This window comes from Bos grunniens, chromosome 10, assembly GCF_055505025.1.
Source record: "Bos grunniens cultivar Pamir isolate PY7600 chromosome 10, Bosgru_T2T1.0, whole genome shotgun sequence".
Classification (NCBI taxonomy): domain Eukaryota; kingdom Metazoa; phylum Chordata; class Mammalia; order Artiodactyla; family Bovidae; genus Bos; species Bos grunniens.
The window spans coordinates 57144946-57169391 of record NC_141174.1 but is presented as its reverse complement, the minus strand read 5'-3'; the positions used below and the strand labels follow the sequence as shown (position 1 = coordinate 57169391).

General features: G+C 36.6%; 1 protein-coding gene across 39 annotated transcripts in view; it reads left to right on the top strand.

Moving 5' to 3' along the window:
• Window positions 1–24446, top strand: part of HERC1 (HECT and RLD domain containing E3 ubiquitin protein ligase family member 1) — a 214403-nt gene that overhangs the window by 57435 nt on the left and 132522 nt on the right. For 36 of the 39 annotated variants that reach the window (XM_086321411.1, XM_086321393.1, XM_086321423.1 and 33 more), the window contains 10 exons: window positions 2083–2178; window positions 9168–9362; window positions 10333–10644; window positions 14338–14434; window positions 14996–15139; window positions 16507–16634; window positions 18912–19056; window positions 19434–19605; window positions 21489–21623; window positions 21956–22121. In XM_086321411.1, coding sequence (XP_086177537.1) covers window positions 2083–2178; window positions 9168–9362; window positions 10333–10644; window positions 14338–14434; window positions 14996–15139; window positions 16507–16634; window positions 18912–19056; window positions 19434–19605; window positions 21489–21623; window positions 21956–22121 — 1590 coding nt within the window. The remainder of the gene's footprint in view (window positions 1–2082; window positions 2179–9167; window positions 9363–10332; window positions 10645–14337; window positions 14435–14995; window positions 15140–16506; window positions 16635–18911; window positions 19057–19433; window positions 19606–21488; window positions 21624–21955; window positions 22122–24446) is intronic. The other 3 variants (XM_086321426.1, XM_086321425.1, XM_086321424.1) reach the window with 1 other exon arrangement.

Sequence of the window (24446 nt, the reverse complement as noted above, 5' to 3'; positions counted from 1 at the left end):
TTGACTGGGGAGGGATTAGTCTCACGCTTAATACTGATTTTTTGGGGAGAACAGAAATCAATGACAGTCACTGCAGACAGATTTTGAAGAATTTTTTGAAAAATTGGTTTGGTGCAAAAATATATTAAAGACTTCCTGTGTTTTTTCTTCTTTCTCTGTGTACATCATACAAAATAATGACAATCACTGCTTCCAGTTTTGAGTTCTTTCTATGTATTAAGATCTGTGCTACAGATGTTTTATGCATAATTTCAGTTGTTATCACCAACAGCCCTAAATAAAAGAGGCATTATTCCTGTCTAAGGATAAGGAAACTAATCCTTAAGTCACATTGCCCAAAGTGATGAAGCATGGATTTAAACACAGGTCTGTTACTGAAAACCTTATGCTGTTTTCAGTGTTTTCCTTTATACTGTAAACAGGCATAAGAAAACCGATTATTATAGCCCTGGTACCAGCTCCCAAGAAGGTATAGTAAGCTGTTGTTTCTCATCTGCTTTTGGTTTGGTGATCAGTAGAGGTGACCTTTAAAGAATGGAGTCACAGATTACAATTCTGTTTTTCCCAGAGGTTCTACACAGCTAATTATGGAATTTGGAGAGGCTGTACATTATAATATTTTCTGGTATAGCCACACCTTATCTGTCTAGGATCTAGGTAATTTTGAACAGCCAGCTTCTGATATAACTCTGAGACCTGCAAGTGGCTCTTTAAAGCCTTACTATTAGGAGTGTGAGCCTCAGACAGCAGCATTGGTGTCACTGGAAGCTTGTTAGAAATGCGAAATCTAAGGCCCCCACCTATATTTACTGAATTGGAATCTGCATTTTAACAGTTTCAGGATAATTCATGTTTACATTAAAATTCCAAAAGTACCACCTTAAGGGATTACGAGGAAACATTGATTTGGTAGCAGTAGCTTAGCATCTGATGACCCAGCAGTAAATTAAATAGCCAATATCATTTCTTTCATTACCTAGGAATCGTGTTAATTAAAATACCTTGAATTGATAAAATCATATAGTCCTGGAGTTGAATGGGATCTTACAAAGCACGTAGGCTCAAATCCCTTCTACAGTAGAGGATATACTTTTCTATGGTATATTTGCCACGTGATCATATGGAATGTATTTTTACAAACAATAGCCTTTGAAATAAAGACACCAATGAAAATTTTACAATTATAGGATTGATAAATCAGAGAAGGAACTTGATATTTGTGATGTAAAGATTTAAGAATATAGGAATTTGAGGGAACAGTGGAGGTCAAGTTCACTCTGATTTATCAGTTTTCAGTAAAAGAGTGATTTCTGGTCATAACCATAGGGTCCTTTTGTGGAGGAATTGCATAGGAGGAACTGGTTTGGGTGAATGTGGGGGAAATGTTAGATTGGGAATTTAGTTTTGAATATGTTTATTTGAGATGCCTGTAAGGTGTCTATAAATGGAGAGTCAAGTGGACAATAACATTAGGCTGTTAGTTCCAGAGAGGAACTGTGATTCCTCAGCTATGAACTGACTTGTGGGACTTTTGTTATGCCAAAACTAAGGAGGAACAGACTTAACTGCTGTTCTGGTCAGGATCATCAGTTAAGTTGGTTATATGCTGCTTTATTCTTGGAGCAAGTGAACAAGGCAGCCCCAGGGAAGTCTGGTATTCTTGCCTGGGAAATCCCATGGATAGAGGAGCATGGAGGGCTAGCAGTGCATGGGGTCTCAAAGAGTCAGACATGACCAAGCAACTTTCACTTCACTTCATTTATTAAATATTGGCCACCCAAAGAGTGTGTAATTGACAAAATTCTGCCTGTTTGACTGTTTCTGTGTTAAACCTGTGGCCCTTAGAACAAATCACTGTTTAATAAGATAATCAGTGAGGGATTGGTACTTAATTTACTGCTTCACTGAATAGCCACATCTTTTACAACACATAAAAGTTGGTTTCATGATGTAATGTTAGGATTTGACCTTAAAGCACATAATTACATAAACAGTTCTTTAAACGTTTTGTGGACACTTTAAGTGATTTTAATATATGTCTCTCTCCTTACCAAACTGTATTCCACAATATCTTAATTATAGGGTTCATCTGCTGATCGGAGTCAGTGGAGGGAACCAACCAGAACATCTGATGGCTTGTGCTCACTCTATGAGGCAGCTTTGTGTCTCTTTGAAGAGGTATGTAATAATCATGACTTTAAGTAATCATACATTAAAAGTTGCTTTGTCAAGGGATAAACTGGAAGATTGTGATTGACATATACACACTACTAGATATAAAATAAATAACTTATAAGGACTGACTGTGTAGCTCAGGGAACTCTACTCAGTACTGTATAATGGCCTGTTTGGGAAAAGAGTCCAAAAGGAGTGGATAGATGTATACGTATCACAGATTCACTTTGCTGTACATCTGAAACTAACACAACATTGGAAATCAACTATACTCCAATAAAAATTAAAGAAGAAAAACGAAAAGTTAGTTGTCTTAAACTGCTTATATTTATCCCTTAAAAATAATCCAATTCCGTCTCTGGAAAGGATGCAAAAGAAAGTGGTGTCAATGATTGGTTGCTTCTAGAAAGTGAAGCTGGGGTGTCATATAAGGGTTGGGAGGGAAACATATTTGTCAGTGCATACCCTTTTATTCATTTTGGACTTTGTGTAAGGTGTATTTTTTTAATTTAAAAATTTATTTTTAAAACATAAGAAACACAAACATGTGCCTAAATGGAATTATTATAAAACAAACAGCCTTTTAGTCTGTGCTCAGGAAAGAGATAAAACTCTAGAAACCCTTTCATGTCCTGGTCATTATCCCTTTCCTCCTTCTCTAAAGAACCACTATCCTGAGAGTAGTCACTTCCTTGCATTTCTTTATAGTTGTTTGCATCCCTTAGACACTATAGTTCAGTCTTGTCTACTTAAAAAAAAAATCATATGTATATGTTTATCTTTTCCTTCAATGTGTTTGTTCAGGGACCTGGACTTTTTAAGTTGTAGAATTTCCTACCATTTGGATTTTGTTAATTGATTATTCATAATACAGTTTCTTTGTATTTCCTGTATTTTGACAGGTGAATCTAGAGATTTGATCTGTTTCAGGTTTGATCCCTTTGGCAAAATCATACATGGTGTTGTGATCTTTCATTTGATTGTCTCTCTTTTTGTAGTACTAGCAACCCTGAATTCTTAATGATCAGATCTATTCATTGGTGCTTGGTTGAAAAATGGTATCAGATCAGATCAAATCAGTCGCTCAGTCATATCCGACTCTTTGTAACTCCATGAATTGCAGCACGCTAGGCCTTCCTGTCCATCACCAACTCCTGGAGTTCACTTAGACTCATGTCCATCGAGTCAGTGATGTCATCCTACCATCTCATCCTCTGTCGTCCCCTTCTCCTCTTGCCCCTAATCTCTCCCAGCATCAGTCTTTTCCAGTGAGTCATCTCTTCGCATGAGGTGGCCAAAGTACTGGAGTTTCAGCTTTAGCATCATTCCTTCCAAAGAAATCCCAGGGCTGATCTCCTTCAGAGTGGACTGATTGGATCTCCTTGCAGTCCAAGGGACTCTCAAGAGTCTTCTCCAACACCACAGTTCAAAAGCATCAGTTCTTCGGCGCTCAGCCTTCTTCACAGTCCAACTCTCACATCCATACATAACCACAGGAAAATATTCTAATTATATCTTTCATCTTTCAGTTGTTAGTTGGAATGTTTTCGTGAAGAGATGATTCCCTTATTGACTGTTTGGTTACCTTGCGACAGTTCAAACAGGAAAAGCAGAATAAATGTTTGATTCTCCCATTTGATTAAAAAAATTTTTTTTAACACCAATTTTTATTTACTAGTTTTCAGTTTAATGAACTGGTCTTCTGTCATCCTTCAAGCTTGACCAGTTGACTTCACTTGAAAAATACTATTACGAACTCAGATTTAAACCTATTCAAGTTTTACTTCATTGAATTATCATCTGTAGTGAAGCTGGTACTATTTTATCTTTGGCCAACAGTCTTTCAGGGTAATAGTCTCTTCAGGGTGGTTCCCAAGTTCTTTTAACATAGACCTAATAATCTTTGGTAGCTTCCGTGGTAACTGACCCATCAAATTGTTCTGAACTCAAGATGGACTCATCTCACACATTTCTTGATCTGGATCTGCAACTAGCTAGCTATTTCTCCATAAGCCTTGGTTTCTTTTGGTGGAAAATAGTATTTTAGGATCACAGTCAGGGTGCTCACCACTACTGTGTCAGTGTTATTTTTCTAGGCTCTTACAGTAGAGCCAGGAAGCTTGAGTGTGTGTGTCTGTGTGTGTGTACATGTTTGTGAGTATTTAAAGCTAATAGTATACCTCTTTAGTTGATACTTGCAATTTCAGGGCTATAGAATTTTTACTTACCTTTTTCTATATTACAGTTATATCTCCTTTCTTTCAAAGTAAGAACATCAGTTTTCAAGGTATAGGGATGTAAAATTAGAATATCCTGTAATTATTTATTTTGGTCACATAGTGTGACACACAGAGTAACCCTAAAATAAGACAAATACTACCATCATATGTTTACTAAAAAATGCTTTTTACATGCGATTTCCCCATTTTTTTGTAGTTGTATTATACGTACATACTCAGGGCATGCATAACTCTGTGTTACAACCCTCACTTAATATGAGTTCTATAAATAACTACATCTTTAGTGCTCACTGCCAGTTTATCTTAGTGTCTCTCTATTCTTTTTAGTTGTCTGAAGCTTATTCTCAAGTAGAATTCTCAGTAAAGAATTATGGAAAAGATTCTCTTAGTTCTTACATGTTAATTGCTATGCTTTTTATACTTAAAAGTCACTTTCCAGAAGAGAAAAGATAAAATCTTTGGCTCACATTTTCTTTCCTTCTCCTTCTTAAATATATTTATCCATTTTCTTCTGTCATAAACCTTTGCTGCTGAGGTCTGAAGATAATCTGATTTTCCTTCATATATTTATGAGTCACATGCTTGTTTTGCTGAGAAGCCCAAAGGATCTCTTCTTTAGAAATCAGTAATTTTACAAGAATACATCTTGATGTTATCCATTTAGAGTTGATATTCTCAGAGATGTGAAGATTTCAATATGTAGTCTGAAATCTTTTTTATTTCAGGGAAGTTTCCATAAATTATTGTTTTTCGTACTATTTTTACTCTTTTTTAAATTTGGTTCTCTTCTGGGACTCCTATTGCTTATTTGTTGGATCTTTGCCTAAGTAGTAATTCTCACGTTTTCTTTAATACTTTTTATGTGATGTTCATTTCTTTTTTATTTCTAAACAACTTTATCCTTTTAATCTTTTGTTGTTCTTACAATATTATCTTTACTATTTATTTACTCTTGGATTCCCTATAGTTTACTCATTACCAAAATGATGTTTTTTCTTTCATCTCTTAATTCTTTTTTGAGTCTGTCACCTTATTCTTGAACAAGTCTATTTCAGATTTGTGCTTTTCTTTCATGTCTTGTTTCATTTTCTCAATCCCTTTAGCTGGCTTTGAAATAGGTTACAGTTTGATATGTCTTGTGGGCAGTTCTCTTCTGGCTTGCTTTTATTTAAAAGTAATGATGTTATTCTGTCTCTTCCCTCCCCCGCTCCCCTCAATAATAGCTTCATATGGAATTTGACCTTTGTACTTTTCTGTTGCTTATTTTTTGAAAAATTTGTTTTATTTTCCTGAATTTTTAGAATGGGATGAGATTCAAGGTAGCTTTTCTAGATCCAAAGACTCCCTTCCTTTATTGTTTTTATGTAATGTTATAAAAAAAAAGAAATAAGATGGTTTCCAGCATATTCCCCTCCCCACCTTTTATCTTAAGCTTCTCTCTTTTCTCTCTGTTGTTCCCATTCTGCTGAACTTTTATTCCACTCCCAGTAGTTTCTGCTTCACATGAGGGCTCTATTCTGGAAGGGAGTACTGGCTTGTCAGTTTCAAGAGGTCACCGAATTAGATTGCTCTAGCTTCTTTCAAACTGCTCCTCGTGGATCCTTTTTACTTACCTGCTTTTTAGAGAGGGCAGAGCTCTTCCCAGTTGCAACTGCTTAGATTGGCTCACTGTTCTTTCTGGTGAGTACTGGGTTGGTTGGTTGGGGCCTTTTTCTTTCTCTTAGATCTGTCAGATATTCTCTGGCTTCCTCCTGTACAGATATATTAATGTGCACATTCTGTGTTTGGTAGTGGTTTGTCTGCACCTGCTCATATTTTGGAGTTATTGGAACTATGTTTGTCTAGTTTTATTGTGAATGTTAAGCATGAGTTTGGAGTTTTGCCTTCTTTTTGTTCTGTGCAGTGATTCCATGTTTGGAAAACTACATTGCTGCTGCTATTGTCATCTTCCTAGAATTCTTCCCACCCTGTAGTTGTTTTTAAAAAACATTTCTTAAGTCTTTTGAATAAACTTTTTTTTTTACTTCCTCCCCCATTCCCTCTACTTCTTCCTCTCTTTCCCACTTCCCTCTTCTTCTCTCTCTCTTCCCTTCTCCCCTTCCCTTCCCCTTCTCCTTCCCTGTCCCTTCAACTTCTTCTCCTCTTTCTTTTTTGTGGGGGTCAGGGAAGGAGGGCTATGATTTTTTAAGCCTTATTATAGAATGGTAATCCACCCAGTATATAATGGATCTCCCCTGTGGCTCAGATGGTGAGGAATCTGCCTGCAGTGCAGGAGACCCAGGTTTGATCCCTGGGTCAGGAAGATCCTCTGGAGAAGGTAATGGCAACCCATCCCAGTATTATTGCCTGGAGAATTCCATGGACAGAGAAGCCTGGCTGATTACAGTCCATGGGATCGCAAAGAATTGGATACAACTGAGCAACTGTCACTTCACTTCACTTCAGTATATATTCCAAGACCCCCAATGGATACCTGAAATTGTAAATAGTACCAAGCCCTATAAATACCATGTTATTTCCTATATATACATACCTATGTTAAAACTTAATTTATAAATTAGGTATAATAAGAGAACATCCAAATTGCCAGCATAGCTCCTCTTGTACTTTGGGGCATTATTAAGTAAAATAAGGATTACTTGAACACAGGCACTGAAATACTGGCAGTTGAGATGATTACCAAATGGCTACTAAGTGACTAATGGGTGAGTAGTTTATGTAATGTGGCTATGCTGGACAAAGGGATGATACTCAGAACAGTATGCAGTTTAACATTTATGAATTATTTATTTCTGGAATTTTCCATTTAATATTTTCTGATGACGGTTGACTGCCAGTAACTGAAGCCACAAAAAGTGAAACTGTGAGAAAAGGGAGACTACTGTAATAGATCTTGAGATAAATTCTAACTTACCTGAGCCCATCATCCTTTTGTTGGCAGCAGAATTTCAGATCTGTCATTAGGGACTAGCAGCCTTTATTTATGCACATTTTGTGTGTTCTCAGAACTCTCCTGATGTTCACTGAAATTATTTGACACACATATTATCTTGGTTTTGGGTACTATTTAAAGGTTCTGACTGAAATTACTCTATACCTTCCCATTTAATGGTCTCGTGATATAATATATTGGCTTTTAAAGATTCCTCTCTTATTTTGCTTGATTCAGAAAAAAACAAAACCAATAAATAAATAAATAAAAAGCTTTAAAAAGCAGTCAACAAATTGAAAACTACTATAGTCAGAGATAATATCTTTATTGTATGGGATTCGTACAGGTCAATAAAAAATCCACGGAGCTCTAATAAATGAATGGATGCAAGTTAGTTGTAAGCAGATAGTTGGGAAATTTTTAGTTCTGTTGGTAATAAGGAACTGTGAAGTTAAAAGAATGCATCCTCTTTTTCCCCAGTGAACTTTTCAAAAAAATTTAAAGCATAATAGTTACTGGTATGAATGCAGTGAGACTGGTACTCTTACATAGGCCTATTCATTGTTTAGGGAAACTGTGATGACAACCCTGGTTCTATGCTTTTGGCAGGGTTTTGAGGAGAGAGGAGGGGAGAGGGGAAGCCTGAATTTTTATAAAGCATTATGAATGGCAATAGACTTTACCATTATATTCAACACAAATGGTAAATAAGCCATGATTTTTTATATAGCTATATCTATATATACATATAGATGTATATATAAAGATAATGTATAGATTGTATATAATATATATACAATGTATATATAATGTATGTATAGATAATGTATATACAATTGTATATAATGTATATATAGATAATGTAGATAGATTATATAGATAATATACATATAGATATATACATATATGTGTATATATATATATATATAATGGCCCAGAGCAAATTCAACACTCACACACGTATCTACACATATATCTATACATGTATATATGTGTGTATATATATATATATCTATACATATATACATATATAAATATGTGTAGATACGTGTGTGAGTGTTGAATTGCTCTGAGCCATTATTATTTTTAGGGAAGCCCTCATTTTATTCATAATATCATAACACCAGTTTCAAAGGCAATTTGGTATGGTATGTTTCAGGAATCGTGTAATTGTTGTCATTTTTTGCATATAATAGTTCCATTTCTGAGTTTCTCTACTAAGGAAAGTAATTAAACATGTAGCAGCAGCTATATTGTTAAAAATGGCTTATATAACTAAGTAGAAAGAATCTGTCCTTTTAAAGGAAAATGCTTAAGTAAATTGTGATTTTTACATCAGATGAAATATTGTTGGTTCAATTATGAAGACTAGGTAGACAAAGAAAATTCTGTATGGTCCTTTTGTGTCATCACTTGTATATCCACTGTGATAACTGTTAAAAAACATGTATGTGCAGAACTCTGGAAGGACATGTATTTAAAAAAGGTAGCATATATTAAGGTGATGGGATTATTAAAGGTGGAGTTTTTCTACTTGTTTTTCTATAATGCTGTTTTATACATTAATAAAATATTTAGGTATAAAAGTTGATTGTGTCTTCTCCTCCCCATTTTTGCCATGTTAGTATCTTTTTGTGATTTTTTTCTGTGGGAGTAGATAATCTAGCCATCTGTGTTTAAGGTTGGATATGTTGTTCTTAGGTTATTTGAGCAGTTGAGATAGTTTTAGAAGCAAGAAAGTCAACAATTTCAGAGAATATTTAAAAAAATATCTATACTAAAAATGTCTTGTGTTCATTGCATGTTTCTTATTTTAATAGGTTTGCAGAATGGCTTCTGATTACTCAAGAACATGTGCTAGCCCTGATAGCATTCAGACTGGTGATACTCCCATTGTTTCAGAAACCTGTGAGGTTTATGTTTGGGGGAGCAATAGCAGCCATCAGTTGGTAGAAGGCACACAGGAGAAAATACTACAACCCAAACTGGCTCCTAGTTTCTCTGATGCTCAGACTGTGAGTTCTCTGCATACTTTACAAATTGGTAGATGTTATGAGTGGGATTTTTTTGGTTTTTGTTTTTATGAGTGAATGTTCTTACTTGTTTTCTTATCTGTATTGTTTCTATACTATACTGCATCAGTTTTTGGATTTTTATAGAAAAAATATTTTAAGTCCCTCATTTTCCTAACAGTATTTCCAAGTTTTAAAAAATCAAATTTGCATCAAGAGTTTTAAAAAGAATTCTGAATGTCAACAGACTTACATATATTCAACACAAATAGTAAATAAGACTAGGTAAAAATTAGAATTTTCCTTTTGCCATATTGGCATTCATTTTCTTATTGTGATCATTTTTTTACCTTTGTAGCTACCTTTTAGGCAAATTGGAACTTTCTGTATTTTCATTAAAATATAAGTTTTTCTCAAATGAATTTAGAATAAGTATTACATGGTTCTTGTTATAATGGACCTTAAGGAATTACAGGAAAATTTTACTTCTTTCCCTTTACCAGTTATATTAGAGGAGGCGGAAACATTTTACTTTGTTGTTTCATTGAACCAAAACTGGATAGATAACCTGAAAAGATAAAATATACATTAATTTGAGTTAACAATAAAGTCAATGTGAATAGGCCATTAATAATTTTCTTAATTTTTCTGTTTATTTCTTAATCTCTGTGGAGATGCATTTCTACTTTAAAAGATTTCCTTTGGGGAAATCTTGGGGCTGGTGCACTGGGACGACCCGGAGGGATGGTATGGGGAGGGAGGAGGGAGGAGGGTTCAGGATGGGGAACACATGTATATCTGTGGAGGATTCATTTTGATATTTGGCAAAACTAATACAATTATGTAAAGTTTAAAAATAAAATAAAATTAAAAAAAAAATAAAAGATTTCCTTTGAGCTTCTTTTGTAAGATAAACTTTAATATACTTTGATTCTCACAGAAGCATTTTATATCTGATTCTGTTTGTTTATAGATTGAAGCTGGACAGTACTGCACTTTTGTCATTTCTACAGATGGCTCTGTCAGAGCTTGTGGTAAAGGCAGCTATGGAAGACTAGGCCTTGGCGACTCTAATAATCAATCTACTTTAAAAAAGTTAACATTTGAACCTCACAGGTCCATTAAAAAGGTCTCATCTTCTAAAGGATCTGATGGTCATACTTTAGCTTTTACTACAGAAGGAGAAGTCTTCAGCTGGGGAGATGGTGATTATGGGAAACTGGGACATGGAAATAGTTCAACACAGAAATATCCCAAGCTTATTCAGGGCCCTCTGCAGGGAAAGGTATGTGCCTTCTTTTTGGATTTAAAAATAATTAGTTGCACTGGAACTCATGATTGCTATAATTGACAATACCTTTCAGATTTTGGTGTATTCTGAGGTAGCCCCCCTCCTAACCCTTTGGCTTATCTTTTGTATGTCTGCTTATTGGTTTACAGCACACTTTCACATATAGTTTTAAATTTTAATTCTTCTAAAAGCTTTGTTAAAGCAGTTATTATTTTCATTTTACAGATAGGAAACTGAGAATCATCCATTTCACAAATATTTATCTAGTACCTTACATGGGATTCCCTGGTGGCTCAGACGGTAAAGTGTCTGCTCGCAATGCAGGAGGCCTGGGTTTGATCCCTGGGCCTGGAAGACCCCCTGGAGAAGGAAATGGCAACCCACTCCAATACTCTTGCTTAGAAAATTCCATAGATTGAGGAGCCTAGTGGGCTACAGTCCATGGGGTTGCAAAGAGTTGGACATGACTGAGCAACTTCACTTTCTTTTCCAAGTGCCAGGCAGTGTTTTAGGCATTTGACATATAATAGTGAACAAAAGGGGCTTCCCTGGTAGCTCAGCTGGTAAAGAATCTGCCTGCAATGAAGGAGACCCTGGTTCAATTTCTGTGTTGGGAAGATCCTCCGGGAGAAAGGATTGGCTACCCACTCCAGTGTTCTTGGGCTTCACTGGTGGGTCAGATGGTACAGAATCTGCCTGCAGTGCGGGAGATCTGGGTTTGATCCCTGGATTGGGAAGATCCCCTGGAGGAGGGCATGGCAACCCACTCCAGTGTTCTTGCCTAGAGAAGCCCCATGGACAGAGGTACTTGACAGGCTACAGTCCATGGGGTTGCAGAGTCAGACACAACTGAGTGACTAAGCACAGCACAGTGAACAAAAGAGACAAGATTCTTACTCTCGTGGATCTTTAATCTGTGGGCTGGAGATAATAAGTAAGCAAACATATAAAGTAATTTCAAATAATGGTAAAGAAAAAATTGAGTAATGTAACAGATACTAACTTTGATGGGGTGTGATGCTAGATAATGAGATCAGAAGGGTCTCTTGGAGTAAATGGCATTTTAACAAAAACTTAAATGAGGCATTAAAAGTGGTTAAGTAAGTTGCCCAAGGTCACACACAAATAATTAGCACCATTAGAAATTGAATCTAGAAGTCCTCTTTTTGTTTCTCTTTTACCTTTCCTTAAAGAAATGAAGTCATTTTCCTAACTTAAAATTATATGCAATTTTGTAAGTTCCTCCATTTTAAGATTGCATTCTTTCTATGAATATTTTCTTTTATAAAAACCTTTAAAATTTTATTTTATATCAGAATTAAAAGTGGGATACTTTGCTTTCATGGGAGTTTGTCTGACAAAGTTGGCCGTCAAATGAATTTTCATTTCAGTTTAGTTCAGTCGCTCAGTCATGTCCGACTGTTTGTGACCCCATGAACCACAGCACACCAGGCCTCCCTGTCCATCACCAACTCCTGGAGTCCACCCAAACCCATGTCCATTGAGTCAGTCATGCCATCCAACCATCTCATCCTCTGTCATCCCCTTCTCTTCCTGCCCTCAATCTTTCCCAGCATCAGGGTCTTTTCAAATGAGTCAGCTCTTTGCATCAGGTGGCCAAAGTATTGGAGTTGCAGCTTCAGAATCAGTCCTACCAATGAACACCCAGGACTGATCCCCTTTAGGATGGACTGGTTAGATCTCCTTGCAGACCAAGGGACTCTCAAGAGTCTTCTCCAGCACCACAGTTCAAAAGCATCAATTCTTCGGCACTCAGCTTTCTTCACTGTCCAACTCTCACATCCATACATGACTACTGGAAAAACCATAGCCTTGACTAGATGAACCTTTGTTGGCAAAGTAATGTCTCTGCTTTGTAATATGCTGTCTAGGTTGGTCATAACCTTCCTTCTAAGGAGTAAGCATCTTTTAATTTCATGGCTGCAATAACCATCTTCAGTGATTTTGGAGCCCCCAAAAATAAAGTCAGCCACTGTTTCCACTGTGTCCCCATCTATTTGCCATGAAGTGATGGGACCAGATGCCATGATCTTTGTTTTCTGAATGTTGAGCTTTAAGCCAACTTTTTCACTCTCCTCTTTCACTTTCATCAAGAGTCTCTTTAGTTCTTCTTCACTTTCTGCCTTAAGGGTGGTGTCATCTGCATATCTGAGGTTATTAATATTTCTCCCGGCAGTCTTGATTCCAGCTTGTGCTTCTTCCAGCCCAGTGTTTCTCATGATGTACTCTGCATATAAGTTAAATAAGCAGGGTGACAATATACAGCCTTGACGAACTCCTTTTCCTATTTGGAACCAGTCTGTTGTTCCATGTCCAGTTCTAACTGTTGCTTCCTGACCTGCATACAGGTTTCTCAAGAGGCAGGTCAGGTGGTCTGGTATTTGCTGGAGCAAATGCATTTTACGTTATTATAACTTTAAATGTTTAAGACATCAGCCTTAAAGCAGTGAGCCTTAGAACATTCCACTTAACATCAAGGGATCTTTTGATAAAGTGTTGAATATGGGACTCTAAGAAACTTCAGAAAATACTCTTTAAAATTATATTGTTTTTAGTTTTACTAGTACCTTTTTTCTCAATTTCCATTGTTTTTAATATTTTGGCCCTGTTTCATGACTTTAAACCCAGTGATTGAACCCAGGCCACCACCGTGAAAGCGCTTAGTCCTAACCACTGGACCTCCAGGGAATTCCCTACTTATATTCTTTTAATGTTCCATTTTACAGTGGAAACATTACCAGTTAAAAACTTAAAAAAAAAAAAAAACTTAGTATGAATATCATGAAGGAAAAAGTCCCCAAAATGAATTAATAATTTACAGGTAAAAATTTCAGAAATCCTTAATAGATTATCTAAAATGTATTAGGTGCTCAGTATTTTTAATTGAATCTTAGATTTTCTGAAGTGAGTTCTGACTTTTGCAGATTAAAAAATCTGGTTATTAGTACAGATATTTTTCTGTTTATTTTTCAGAAGTTAGTGAATTTGATCATTGTTAAAAGGTATAAGTGATCCCCCAAATTATACTGCCTTATACCCTTATTTCCCTGATTCTGCTTATCAACTCTGTAGCTATGTGAGGGTAAAGAGATACTGTTAGGAGTTTAATTGATATAAACTTATATACTCCTTAGATCTTCTTTCATTGGTAACAGTCAGTGTGTTTTTGAGAGTTAGCCCTATTATGTAATGAATTTTCCTTGATTAACCAGGACTGGATTATATTTAAAAATCTAAATGTTTTATTTAAAAATTTTTCATTGGGTCATGAGTGTTCAGCCCCATCCAGCTCTTTGAGTAAAGAGTTGATTGGTGATGTAGTATTGTTGCAAGTGATTTGATTGATGTATTTGGGGTAGGGAGGCAAGGGGTGAGAGGGTGCTGCTAACCTTTACAATCTCTTCGTGGGAATTAAGAAAAGTTGTCCTTTCTTGGTAGAAGTCAGAGCTTGTGGCTTGGCCAGCAGAGCTTTGGCTGTATTTCAGCACTTTCTTGATCCTTTAGCTAGGCACCCTTGTCTGGAGCAAAAGCTTCTAAACTGTACATGGCACTTCCTGGATGAGTTGTGAATATCAGTATCTCTGAAGTCTCTGTGCACAGAGTCAAACGTGAGCTCTGTATTGTAGCATCTTTGTATTCATCAGATTCCCTTTGTGTGCAATGCAGGTAGTTGTCTGTGTGTCAGCTGGATACAGACATAGTGCTGCTGTCACAGAGGATGGTGAATTATACACATGGGGTGAAGGAGATTTTGGAAGATTAGGTAAGATTTTTTAATAATTGAAGTTATTCTCACAGAAAAATAGAAATGACAGTGGTTATTGAGAAGCAGTGAGACTGATGGGCTGATGACTGTTTATTTTTTTAGTTTTAAGCTCAGAGAAAGATAATTTTATAGAGAGAGTACCTAGATTCTGGTGCTTTTAAGATGTAATTAAATCTAGCAGGTATTTACTATAGGCATTATAGGATTTCAGGGATAAAAAAGAAACCATCCTAAAGTGATCCTGAAATGTGTAATATAGAGGTAGTGAAAACAAGTTAACATTAACATGATACTAGACAGCTATAGATATGTGCTATGAGAGGAGCATGATAGAATGTTCTACTGATTCCCTGAAGGAACTGAGTACCTCATAAATGGAGCAGCCTAGAAGATTAGATGTGAAGATATTAGAAATTATTCAGGTTTTCATATTTAATTGCACTTTAACAATTCCTCAATTCTGTGTAAGTAACTTGTAATGTTTATTCTACCTGTGAAGTAATGACTTAAAGAAAGAGTTAATATTATTTCTTTGTTGTTGTGTGTGTTTTATCCAAGGTCATGGTGACAGTAATAGTCGTAACATCCCAACATTAGTAAAAGACATTAGCAATGTAGGAGAAGTTTCTTGTGGCAGTTCACATACTATTGCTTTATCTAAAGATGGGAGAACTGTATGGTCTTTTGGAGGAGGAGACAATGGTATGTAAAAAATTATTTATGGATAACTTTGGCCTTTTTTTTCCTTGAGTTTTAAAAATTTTATTTTTTAGTTGTACAAGCCTATTGTAGAGAACTCAAATACAGATGAGCAAATGTTTTTTCTGACATTGAAAAAATTAAAATGAACTGTTTCTACAAAAGTTGCTCATAAACATTGTTAAAATTTTGGGAGATAGACATCTAAATGTTATACATATGCACTTATACAAATATGTGCATATATTTCTATATAGTTGTTTTAAAAAAAGAAAGCAGACCTATCTATACCATAGATACTATCTTGCAACCTGTTGGTTTTTGTCTAATAGTATCTCATGAATATCTTTCTGTGTCAACAAACATGGCTGTACATTTTTCTTTTCAATGGCTCAAAGTATTCTTTCCTGTGATTGTAGCAAAACTTACAAAGCAATTTATTATTGTTGAATATCTAGACTGTTTCCAGTTTTTTTCAGTATCAAAAACAGAGTAGTGAATGACAGTCTTTTCCTACATTTCTTAGTCACTCCTACCAGTAATATGAGAATGCTCACTTCCCTATATTCCTCAACAATACTGGCAATTAAAACTAAGATGATTTTAAAAATAGCTTCAATAGTGAGAATGGTATTTAGTTTGTATTTACTTCTTAGGGAATTTCTTGGCCTTCCCCCCGCCCCCCGCCCCCCGGTGATTTGCCAAGTTTTCTGTTTGGTGAATTATTGAGCCTTTTTAAAAAAATAAAAAATAATTGTATGTATACATATTCTTGAATGTGTGTGCTAAGTCGCTTCAGTCCTTTCTGACTCTTTGTGACCCTATGGACAATAGCCCTCTGTCCTAGTCTCTTCTGTCCATGGGATTCTCCAGGCAGGAATATTGGGAGTAGATCCAGGGGAATCTTCCCTACCCAGGAATCAAACCTACATCTCTTATATCTCTCGATTTGGTAGGCAGGTTCTTTACCACTAGTGCCATCTGAGAAGACCACACATTCTTGTATAGGACCTGTTTATCAGCAAATGTGAAGTTAGAAATATGACCATTAAAGAGGAGAAAGACAGTAAATGAATTTTGTGTATCTCTCTTAAAGTGGTTTTTATTGCTTGAAATTGAAGAAACCTATTTACTGTTTTTTTTTTTCATATAATGAAACCATTCATTTGTTAATATCCTCTGCTATCAGAAACTCTTAAGTTTTCTAAGATGTTTCTAAGTTTTCTCAGATGAGCTTTCTAAGATGTGAACAATATGTCAGGTTAGTCATGGAAAGGTTAGTGATGATTATGAACATTAATAGTTAGAAAAAGAGTAAAGTTTCTTTGAAACAAATAAGTTGTTTAACTTGAATGTGTTTGTTTTTATAGGCAAACTTGGCCATGGTGATACCAACAGAGTGTATAAACCTAAAGTTATTGAAGCTTTACAAGGAATGTTCATTCGTAAAGTTTGTGCTGGAAGTCAGTCTTCACTTGCTTTGACATCAACAGGGCAGGTAAGACTAAGGGATGAGCATAAAAGGTTGAGAGTATTTCAGAGGGCCAGGTGACTAAAAAATAATAATTGTATTTAAGTTTTGAAGTTAATCTACTCAAAGGAAATATTTTCTCCTGTTTGAAGAAGTTGAGTATCTGAGAAGGAACGAAGTTTTCTGACTTGACCTTTGTGAGCTAGATAGACTTCCTGTTAACTCCATGTTCTTTGTATTAAGATAATTTTAAAAAGCCTTCTAGCACTAAATACCCTTTAAACCTTTTCCTAGAACTCATGAATTGTGGGGGAAAGAGAGAATCAGTTCAGTTCAGTTCAGTTCAGTCGCTGTTTGTTCGTGTCCTACTCTTTGCGACCCCATGAATCGCAGCACGCCAGGCCTCCCTGTGCATCACCAACTCCTGGAGTTCACTCAAACTCATGTCCATCGAGTCCGTGATGCCATCCATCCATCTCATCCTCTGTGGTCCCCTTCTCCTCCTGCCCCCAATCCCTCCCAACATCAGAGTCTTTTCCAGTAAATCAACTCTTCGCGTGAGGTGGCCAAAGTACTGGAGTTTCAGCTTTAGCATCAGTCCTTCCAAAGAACACCCAGGACTGATCTCCTTTAGAATGGACTGGTTGGATCTCCTTGCAGTCCAAGGGACTCTCAAGAGTCTTCTCCAACACCACAGTTCAAAAGCATCAATTCTTTGGCACTCAGCTTTCTTCACAGTCCAACTCTCACATCCATACATGACCACTGGAAAAACCATAGCCTTGACTAGACGGACCTTTGTTGGCAAAGTAATGTCTCTGCTTTTGAATATGCTATCTAGGTTGGTCATAACTTTCCTTCCAAGGAGTAAGCATCTTTTAATTTCATGGCTGCAGTCACCATCTGCAGTGATTTTGGAGCCCCCAAAAATAAAGTCTGACATTGTTTCCACCGTTTCCCCATCTATTTCCCAGGAAGTGATGGGACCAGATGCCATGATCTTAGTTTTCTGAATGTTGAGCTTTAAGCCAACTTTTTCACTCTCCTCTTTCACTTTCATCAAGAGACTTTTTAGTTCCTCTTCACTTTCTGCCATAAGGGTGGTGTCATCTGCATATCTGAGGTTATTGATATTTCTCCCGGCAATCTTGATTCCAGCTTGTGCTTCTTCCAGCCCAGCGTTTCTCATGATGTACTCTGCTGGAATCAGTGATATAAACTAAGAAGGCAAGAAGGGGATCAAAAGAGAGATCAAGGAGAATATTTCCAGATGGAAAATAATCTGAGAGGGTTAGGTGTTTCTGGAAAAGGGTTACTCAGGCTTAAGATAGTCAGAATTGTATAATCCCTTTAAACTTTTGATTTTCTCCATGCATGTTTTAACCTCCCTCTGTTCGTTGGTGGTGGAAAGGGTCCAGCTTTGGCAATTGGTTCAGTTCAGTCTCTCAGTCGTGTCTGACTCTTTGTGACCCCACAGACTGCAGCCTGCAGCATGCCAGGCTTCCCTGTCCATCACCAACTCGTGGAGCTTGCTCAAACTCAGGTCCGTTGAATCGGTGATGCCATCCAACCGTCTCATCTTCTGTCGTCCCCTTCTCTTTTTGCTGTCAATCTTTCCCAGCATCAGGGTCTTTTCTAATGAGATGGCTCTTTGCATCTGGTGGCCAAACTATTGGAGCTCTAGCTTTAGCATCAGTCCTTCCAGTGAATAATCAGGACTGATTTCCTTTAGGATGGACTGGTTGGATCTCCTTGCAGTCCAAGGGACTCTCAAGAATCTTCTCCATTGAACCACCATTCAAAAGTATTAATTCTTTGGTGCTCAGATTTCTTTATAGTCCAACTCTCACATGCATACATGACTGCTGGAAAAATCATAGCTTTGACTAGACATTCAGAGTCTCTGCTTTTTAATGAACTATCTAGGTTGGTCATAACTTTTCTTCCAAGGAGCAAGTGTCTTTTAATTTCATGGCTGCAATCACCATCTACAGTGATTTTGGAGCCCCCAGAAATAGTCTGTCACTGTTTCCATTGTTTCCCCATCTGTTTGCCATGAAGTGATGGGACCGGATGTCATGATCTTAGTTATTTGAATGTTGAGTTTTAAGCCAGCTTTTTCACTCTCCTCTTTCACTTTCATCAAGAGACTCTTCAGTTCCTCTTCACTTTCTGCCATAAAGCGAAAGCTACAGTAATAGACTGACAATGATCGAATCTGTGTCTCCTGCATTGGCAGGCGGATTGTTTACTACTGAGCCACCAGGGAAACCCTAACATATAGTGTATTTTTGTTTGTTTCAGGTCTATGCTTGGGGCTGTGGAGCTTGTCTAGGTTGTGGTTCATCAGAAGCTACTGCACTGAGACCAAAGCTTATTGAAGAACTGGCTGCCACAAGAATAGTTGATATTTCTATTGGAGACAGTCATTGTTTGGCTCTTTCTCATGGTAAGATCATTTGTTTTTAAAGAGATAGTGTTAAATAGTACCTTTCATAAGTGTTTTATATTTATTTATTTCTCTTTTTTTGGGCTGTGCTGGATCTTTGTTGCAGTGTGCGGGCTTCTCATTGTGGTGGCTTCTCTTGCTGTGTGCGAATTGTGGGTTCTAGGGTGTGCAGGCTTCAATAGTTGTGGCATGTGGGCCTAGTAGTTGTGGGGCATGGGCTTAGTTGCTCTGTGGCATGTGGGGTCTTCCCAGACCAGGGATTGAACCTGTGTCCTCTGCATTGGCAGGTGGATTCTTAAATCACTGGACCACGGGGGAATTCCAGTGTTTTACATTTAAATTTGAGTTTTCATTTGTTCTTAATGTTTTGTTTGCAGATAATGAAGTTTATGCCTGGGGAAATAACTCAATGGGGCAGTGTGGACAAGGAAACTCCACAGGTCCTATTACTAAACCAAAGAAAGTAAGTGGCTTAGATGGCATAGCTATTCAACAGATCTCTGCTGGAACATCACATAGTCTAGCATGGACTGCTCTTCCTAGGGACAGGTAAGTGTACCCCTGTTTAAAATTTCCTGTGTTTTATTAACAGCAAAAACACTAATAAAAGCAGAAATAATTGAACATTGTTCATTTATTATTCAACAATAATTTTTATTCAAAATAAATTGTTAATTTTTATTAAATTATTTTTTATTCAAATACTCTTCTGAATATTTCTGATAATGGCTTTTTTACTGTCATACACATGCCATCTAGATATCTTTCAATTTGAATGTTGAGGTTAAATGTATTTCATAAGCAAGAAGTTATATTGTACATTAAAATACTATCTTAATTTAAATGTCTTTTAAACATTTTGAATTCCTTCTCTCTCTCCAGATACTGATCTTAAAAATTGTGTCCACTTATCAGGAGGAAACTAAATAAAATAATCAAAATTAGAACTAGGTGTTATTGATTTTTAATAATAGTTAATTAGTTTCCATGCCCTTTATCTGTGTCATTGTTTTTTTAAGCAGTGGCCATATTTTTAGATAAAGTTACTTTTTGCAGAAATTTAACTTTTTTCTAACATGATAACCATCAGAGAAGGTAATGGCACCCCACTCCAGTACTCCTGCCTGGAAAATTCCATGGACAGAGGAGCCTGGTGGGCTGCAATCCATGGGGTTGCTGAGGGTCGGACACAACTGAGCGACTTCACTTTCACTTTTCACTTTCATACATTGGAGAAGGAAATGGCAACCCACTCCATTGTTCTTGCCTGGAGAATCCCAGGGACGGGGGAGCCTGGTGGGCTGCCATCTATGGGGTCACACAGAGTCGGAGATGACTGAAGTGACTTAGCAGCAGCAACATGATAACCATATGGTTTTAGATAATCAGATAATTTTTAGCCAATATTTAAAGATTGAATTTTAAGAAATTTGGGAGTTATTTCAGCTATGTTCAGATGTTTGTATTTGTATTCTAAACCTTTGGTTCAGATGTGGTTTATTATAACATTTTGACCGATTTTAAACATCTGTAGATAATTACCCTCTAAAACAAAAGCTGAAAATACTATAAATTGAATATAAATAACTTAGTGTCAGTGTTAAATCTTCAGCTTTCTACCTTATATGTAGAAAATGATTTCCAAGATCTTGAAAATTTTCACAAGAGTTTTGAACAGGTTTTCTTTTAGTATTGAGTTGGCCAAAAGTTCTTTCATGCTTTTCCATAAATCCTACAGAAAAACCTGAACAAACTTTTTGGCCCACCCACTACATTTCAAGATATCACTGTACAGAGTCAGACTATTTTTCTTAATATGAACTGTACATCTTATGGATCCTAAGAACCAGAAGGGGCTGTAGTAATTCATGCAGTTCAGCACTTTGACTTAAGGTGAATGAATATCTAGACCTCCTAAATTAAGTAGTGGCTAAAATTAAGTGGAGAAGGTAATGGTACCCCACTCCAGTACTCTTGCCTGGAAAATCCCATGGACGGAGGAGCCTGGTAGGCTGCAGTCCATGGGGTCGCTGAGAGTCGGACATGACTGAGCGACTTCACTTTCACTTTTCACTTTCATGTATTGGAGAAGAAAATGGCAACCCACTCCAGTGTTCTTGCCTGAAGAATCCCAGGGACGGGGGAGCCTGGTGGGCTGCTGTCTATGGGGTCACATAGAGTCTGACACGACTGAAGTGACTTAGCATAGCATAGCATAGCATATATTTCCTTCTTGAAGAATTCTAGAAATGGCATATTCTTGGTCTTCTTCAGTCGCTAAAATGAAGGGTTTTTATCACCTTTTTAATCAGAAAGGTCTTTGTATATCTTATTGATATGTTTCAACTTTAGTACCCTTAATTTTTATTTTTGATTGTGTGTGAAAATTTCATGTTAAGGGTATTTCATGATTTTCTTATGCTTCCTTCTAGACAAGTTGTTGCCTGGCACCGACCTTATTGTGTAGATCTTGAAGAGAGTACCTTCTCACACCTTCGTTCATTTCTTGAGAGATATTGTGATAAAATAAACAGTGAGATTCCCCCACTCCCTTTCCCTTCATCAAGGTATGTTATATAATATATGTGTATTTGTATGTGTCTGTGTGTATGTGCACACGTGCACACATATCAATTACTCATTTTGAATTTTGAGTTATTCTTTCTTACTCAATTTCTCCCTCAATTATATGAAATTTTATTTAAAAAAGAGCTCAACATCCATACTTACTGATAATAAGCTTTAGGAAAAATTATCCATAAATTCATGAACCATGATTTTAAAATTACTGTTAGTCATAATTTGAAAAAAATTTTAAAGAGAAAAAAAATGTTACCCAAAGTAGATAGCACATGCTGTTTTATATTCCAGAAGTTTATAGCAGTTTATTTGGTTTCAGGGAACACCACAATTTCCTCAAACTGTGCCTGAAGCTGCTTTCAAATCACCTTGCTCTTGCACTTGCGGGAGGGGTAGCTACTAGCATCCTTGGGAGACAGGCAGGTCCGCTTCGAAATTTGCTCTTCAGACTGATGGACTCAACTGTCCCAGATGAAATCCAAGAGGTAAGAGTATAAGACTTGTACATCTATGTCTCAGTCACATTTCTCCTTGAGGTTGTAGCCTGTAAATTCAGCTTTGTATTGGTAAATTTCAACTGGTTGTTCTTTCTGTTACTTCTGTTTTCCTGGTGGGAGTAAATTTTTTGTCAACTTGTCCTTTTTGTTAGCTTGTCTAACCTAAAGGTCAGATGTCACTTCTGAGAAACCTTTCATTTCCTGCTGTGCTGCCAGGTTTGATTTCTCCATGTATGTTCTCATCACATCACATTGTTTTGTAGTTGTCTGCTTACAACTGTGTTTCTCTTTTCCACCAGAAGATGAATTTCTGAGCACAAGTACCCAATTTTATTGTGGTAGAATACACACAACATAAACTTTGCTATCTTAACCATTTTAAAGTATACAGTTCAGTGATATTAAATAAATTTATAATGTTGTACAACCATCACCACTGTTTATCTCTCTCTTTTCATCTTACAAATTGAAATTCTGTACCCATTAAACATACCATTCTCCCCCTCCCTTCAGCCACTAGCAACTACTATTCTACTTTCTTTCTCTATGATTTTGACACTTGTATGTCATAATTTCTTTCTCTACGATTTGGACACTTATATGTCATAAAAGTGGAATCATACATTGTCTTTCTGTCAGTGGTTTTTTTCACTTAGCATAACATTGTCATAATTTATCCATGTTAAGTAGCATGTGTCAGAATTTCCTTTTTAAGGCTGAATAATCTTTTGCTATTTGTATATATTAAATTTTTGCTCATCTGTCGTCTTTATGACCTTGAATTGAACTATGGTTTCTTAGATATGATGCCTAAACACAAGCAGCCAAGAAAAAAGATAAATTAGACTTCATAAAAATTGAAATACATTTATTTTTATGCTGGTGCTGGAGAGGGAATGCTGAGCTGTTGGTTATGAAGAGTGACAAATTAGACTTTATTTACCACTTGAAACTGTTGCTTCAAGTACAGATCAGGCAAGGAACAAACTCTGAAACATCCATCCGGACCAAAGAAGAGTACACTTAAGTTGAAGACATAACACTTGATCTGAAACAAGAAATTTGTGCCTGCTCAACAGCTTTGAAAGAGCACTTCCAAATGCTGCTAGTAGTCTTTGTTGTTTTAAAAATTAACAAACATTTATGCTTAAAATGACAATATCAAGAAAATGAAAATAAAACTCACAGAATGGGAGAGATATTTGTAAATCATGTGTCGTGTCTCATAAGATTCTAGTTTCCAGAATATATAAAAGATTCTTGCAACTCAACAGTAAAAAGACAGCCCAATCAAAAAATGAGTCAAAAATCTGAATAGACATGTCTTCAAAGAAGAAATACCTAAGGGCAGTATGTACGTGATAGAAATGTTCATCATTAGGCATAAGGGAAGTGCAAATTAAAATTAAAATCACAGTGAGATACTACTTCATACCCACTGAATCGTTGTAATCAAAAAGACTGATAATAGGATTTCCCTGGTGGTCTAGTGGTTAAGAATCCGCCTGCCATTGCAGAGGATATGAGTTTGAAACCTGGTCCAGGAGGATTCCACATGCCACAGGGCTACTATGCCCATGCACCACAACTACTGAGCCAGTGCTCTAGAGCCTGCGAGCTGCAGCTGCTGAAGCCTGTGCTCTGCAATAAAGTAATCCACCATAATGAGAAGCCTGCACACAGCAACAAAGACCCAGGGCGGCAGCAGCAACAACAACAACAGAAACCTGATAATAACGAGCATTGGTGAAGATGTACAGAAATTGGAACCTTCATATATTGCTAATGGGAATATAAAATGATACATCCACTTTGGAAAACAGGTAGTTCTGTTAATAGTTAAACGTACAGTTACTATATAAAGTAGCAATTCCACCTGTGTCTATATCTGAGAATTTATTAAAAACTTGTACATGAATGTTCATAACAGTAGTATTCATTATAGCCAAAAAGTGGAAACAAACAAATGTCTGTCAGCTGGAGAAGGGATGAACAAAATGTTTGTCCATACAATGTAATGTTATTCAGCTATAGAAGGGAATGAAGTACTTATACAGGCTACAGCATGGGTGAATCTTCTAACCATGCTAAATGAAAGAAATGAGTCACAGAAGATAACATACTATATGAAATGTGCAGAGTAAGCAAATCCATTGAGACACAAGGTAGGTTAATTTGTTGTCAGAAGTTTTGGGTGAGGAAGAGATGGGAAGTGGCTGTTCATGGGCAAGGTTTTTTTGAGGGTGATGAAAATGTCCTAAATTAGATAGTGGTGATGGTTACACAACTCTGAATAAACTAAACCTACTGAAT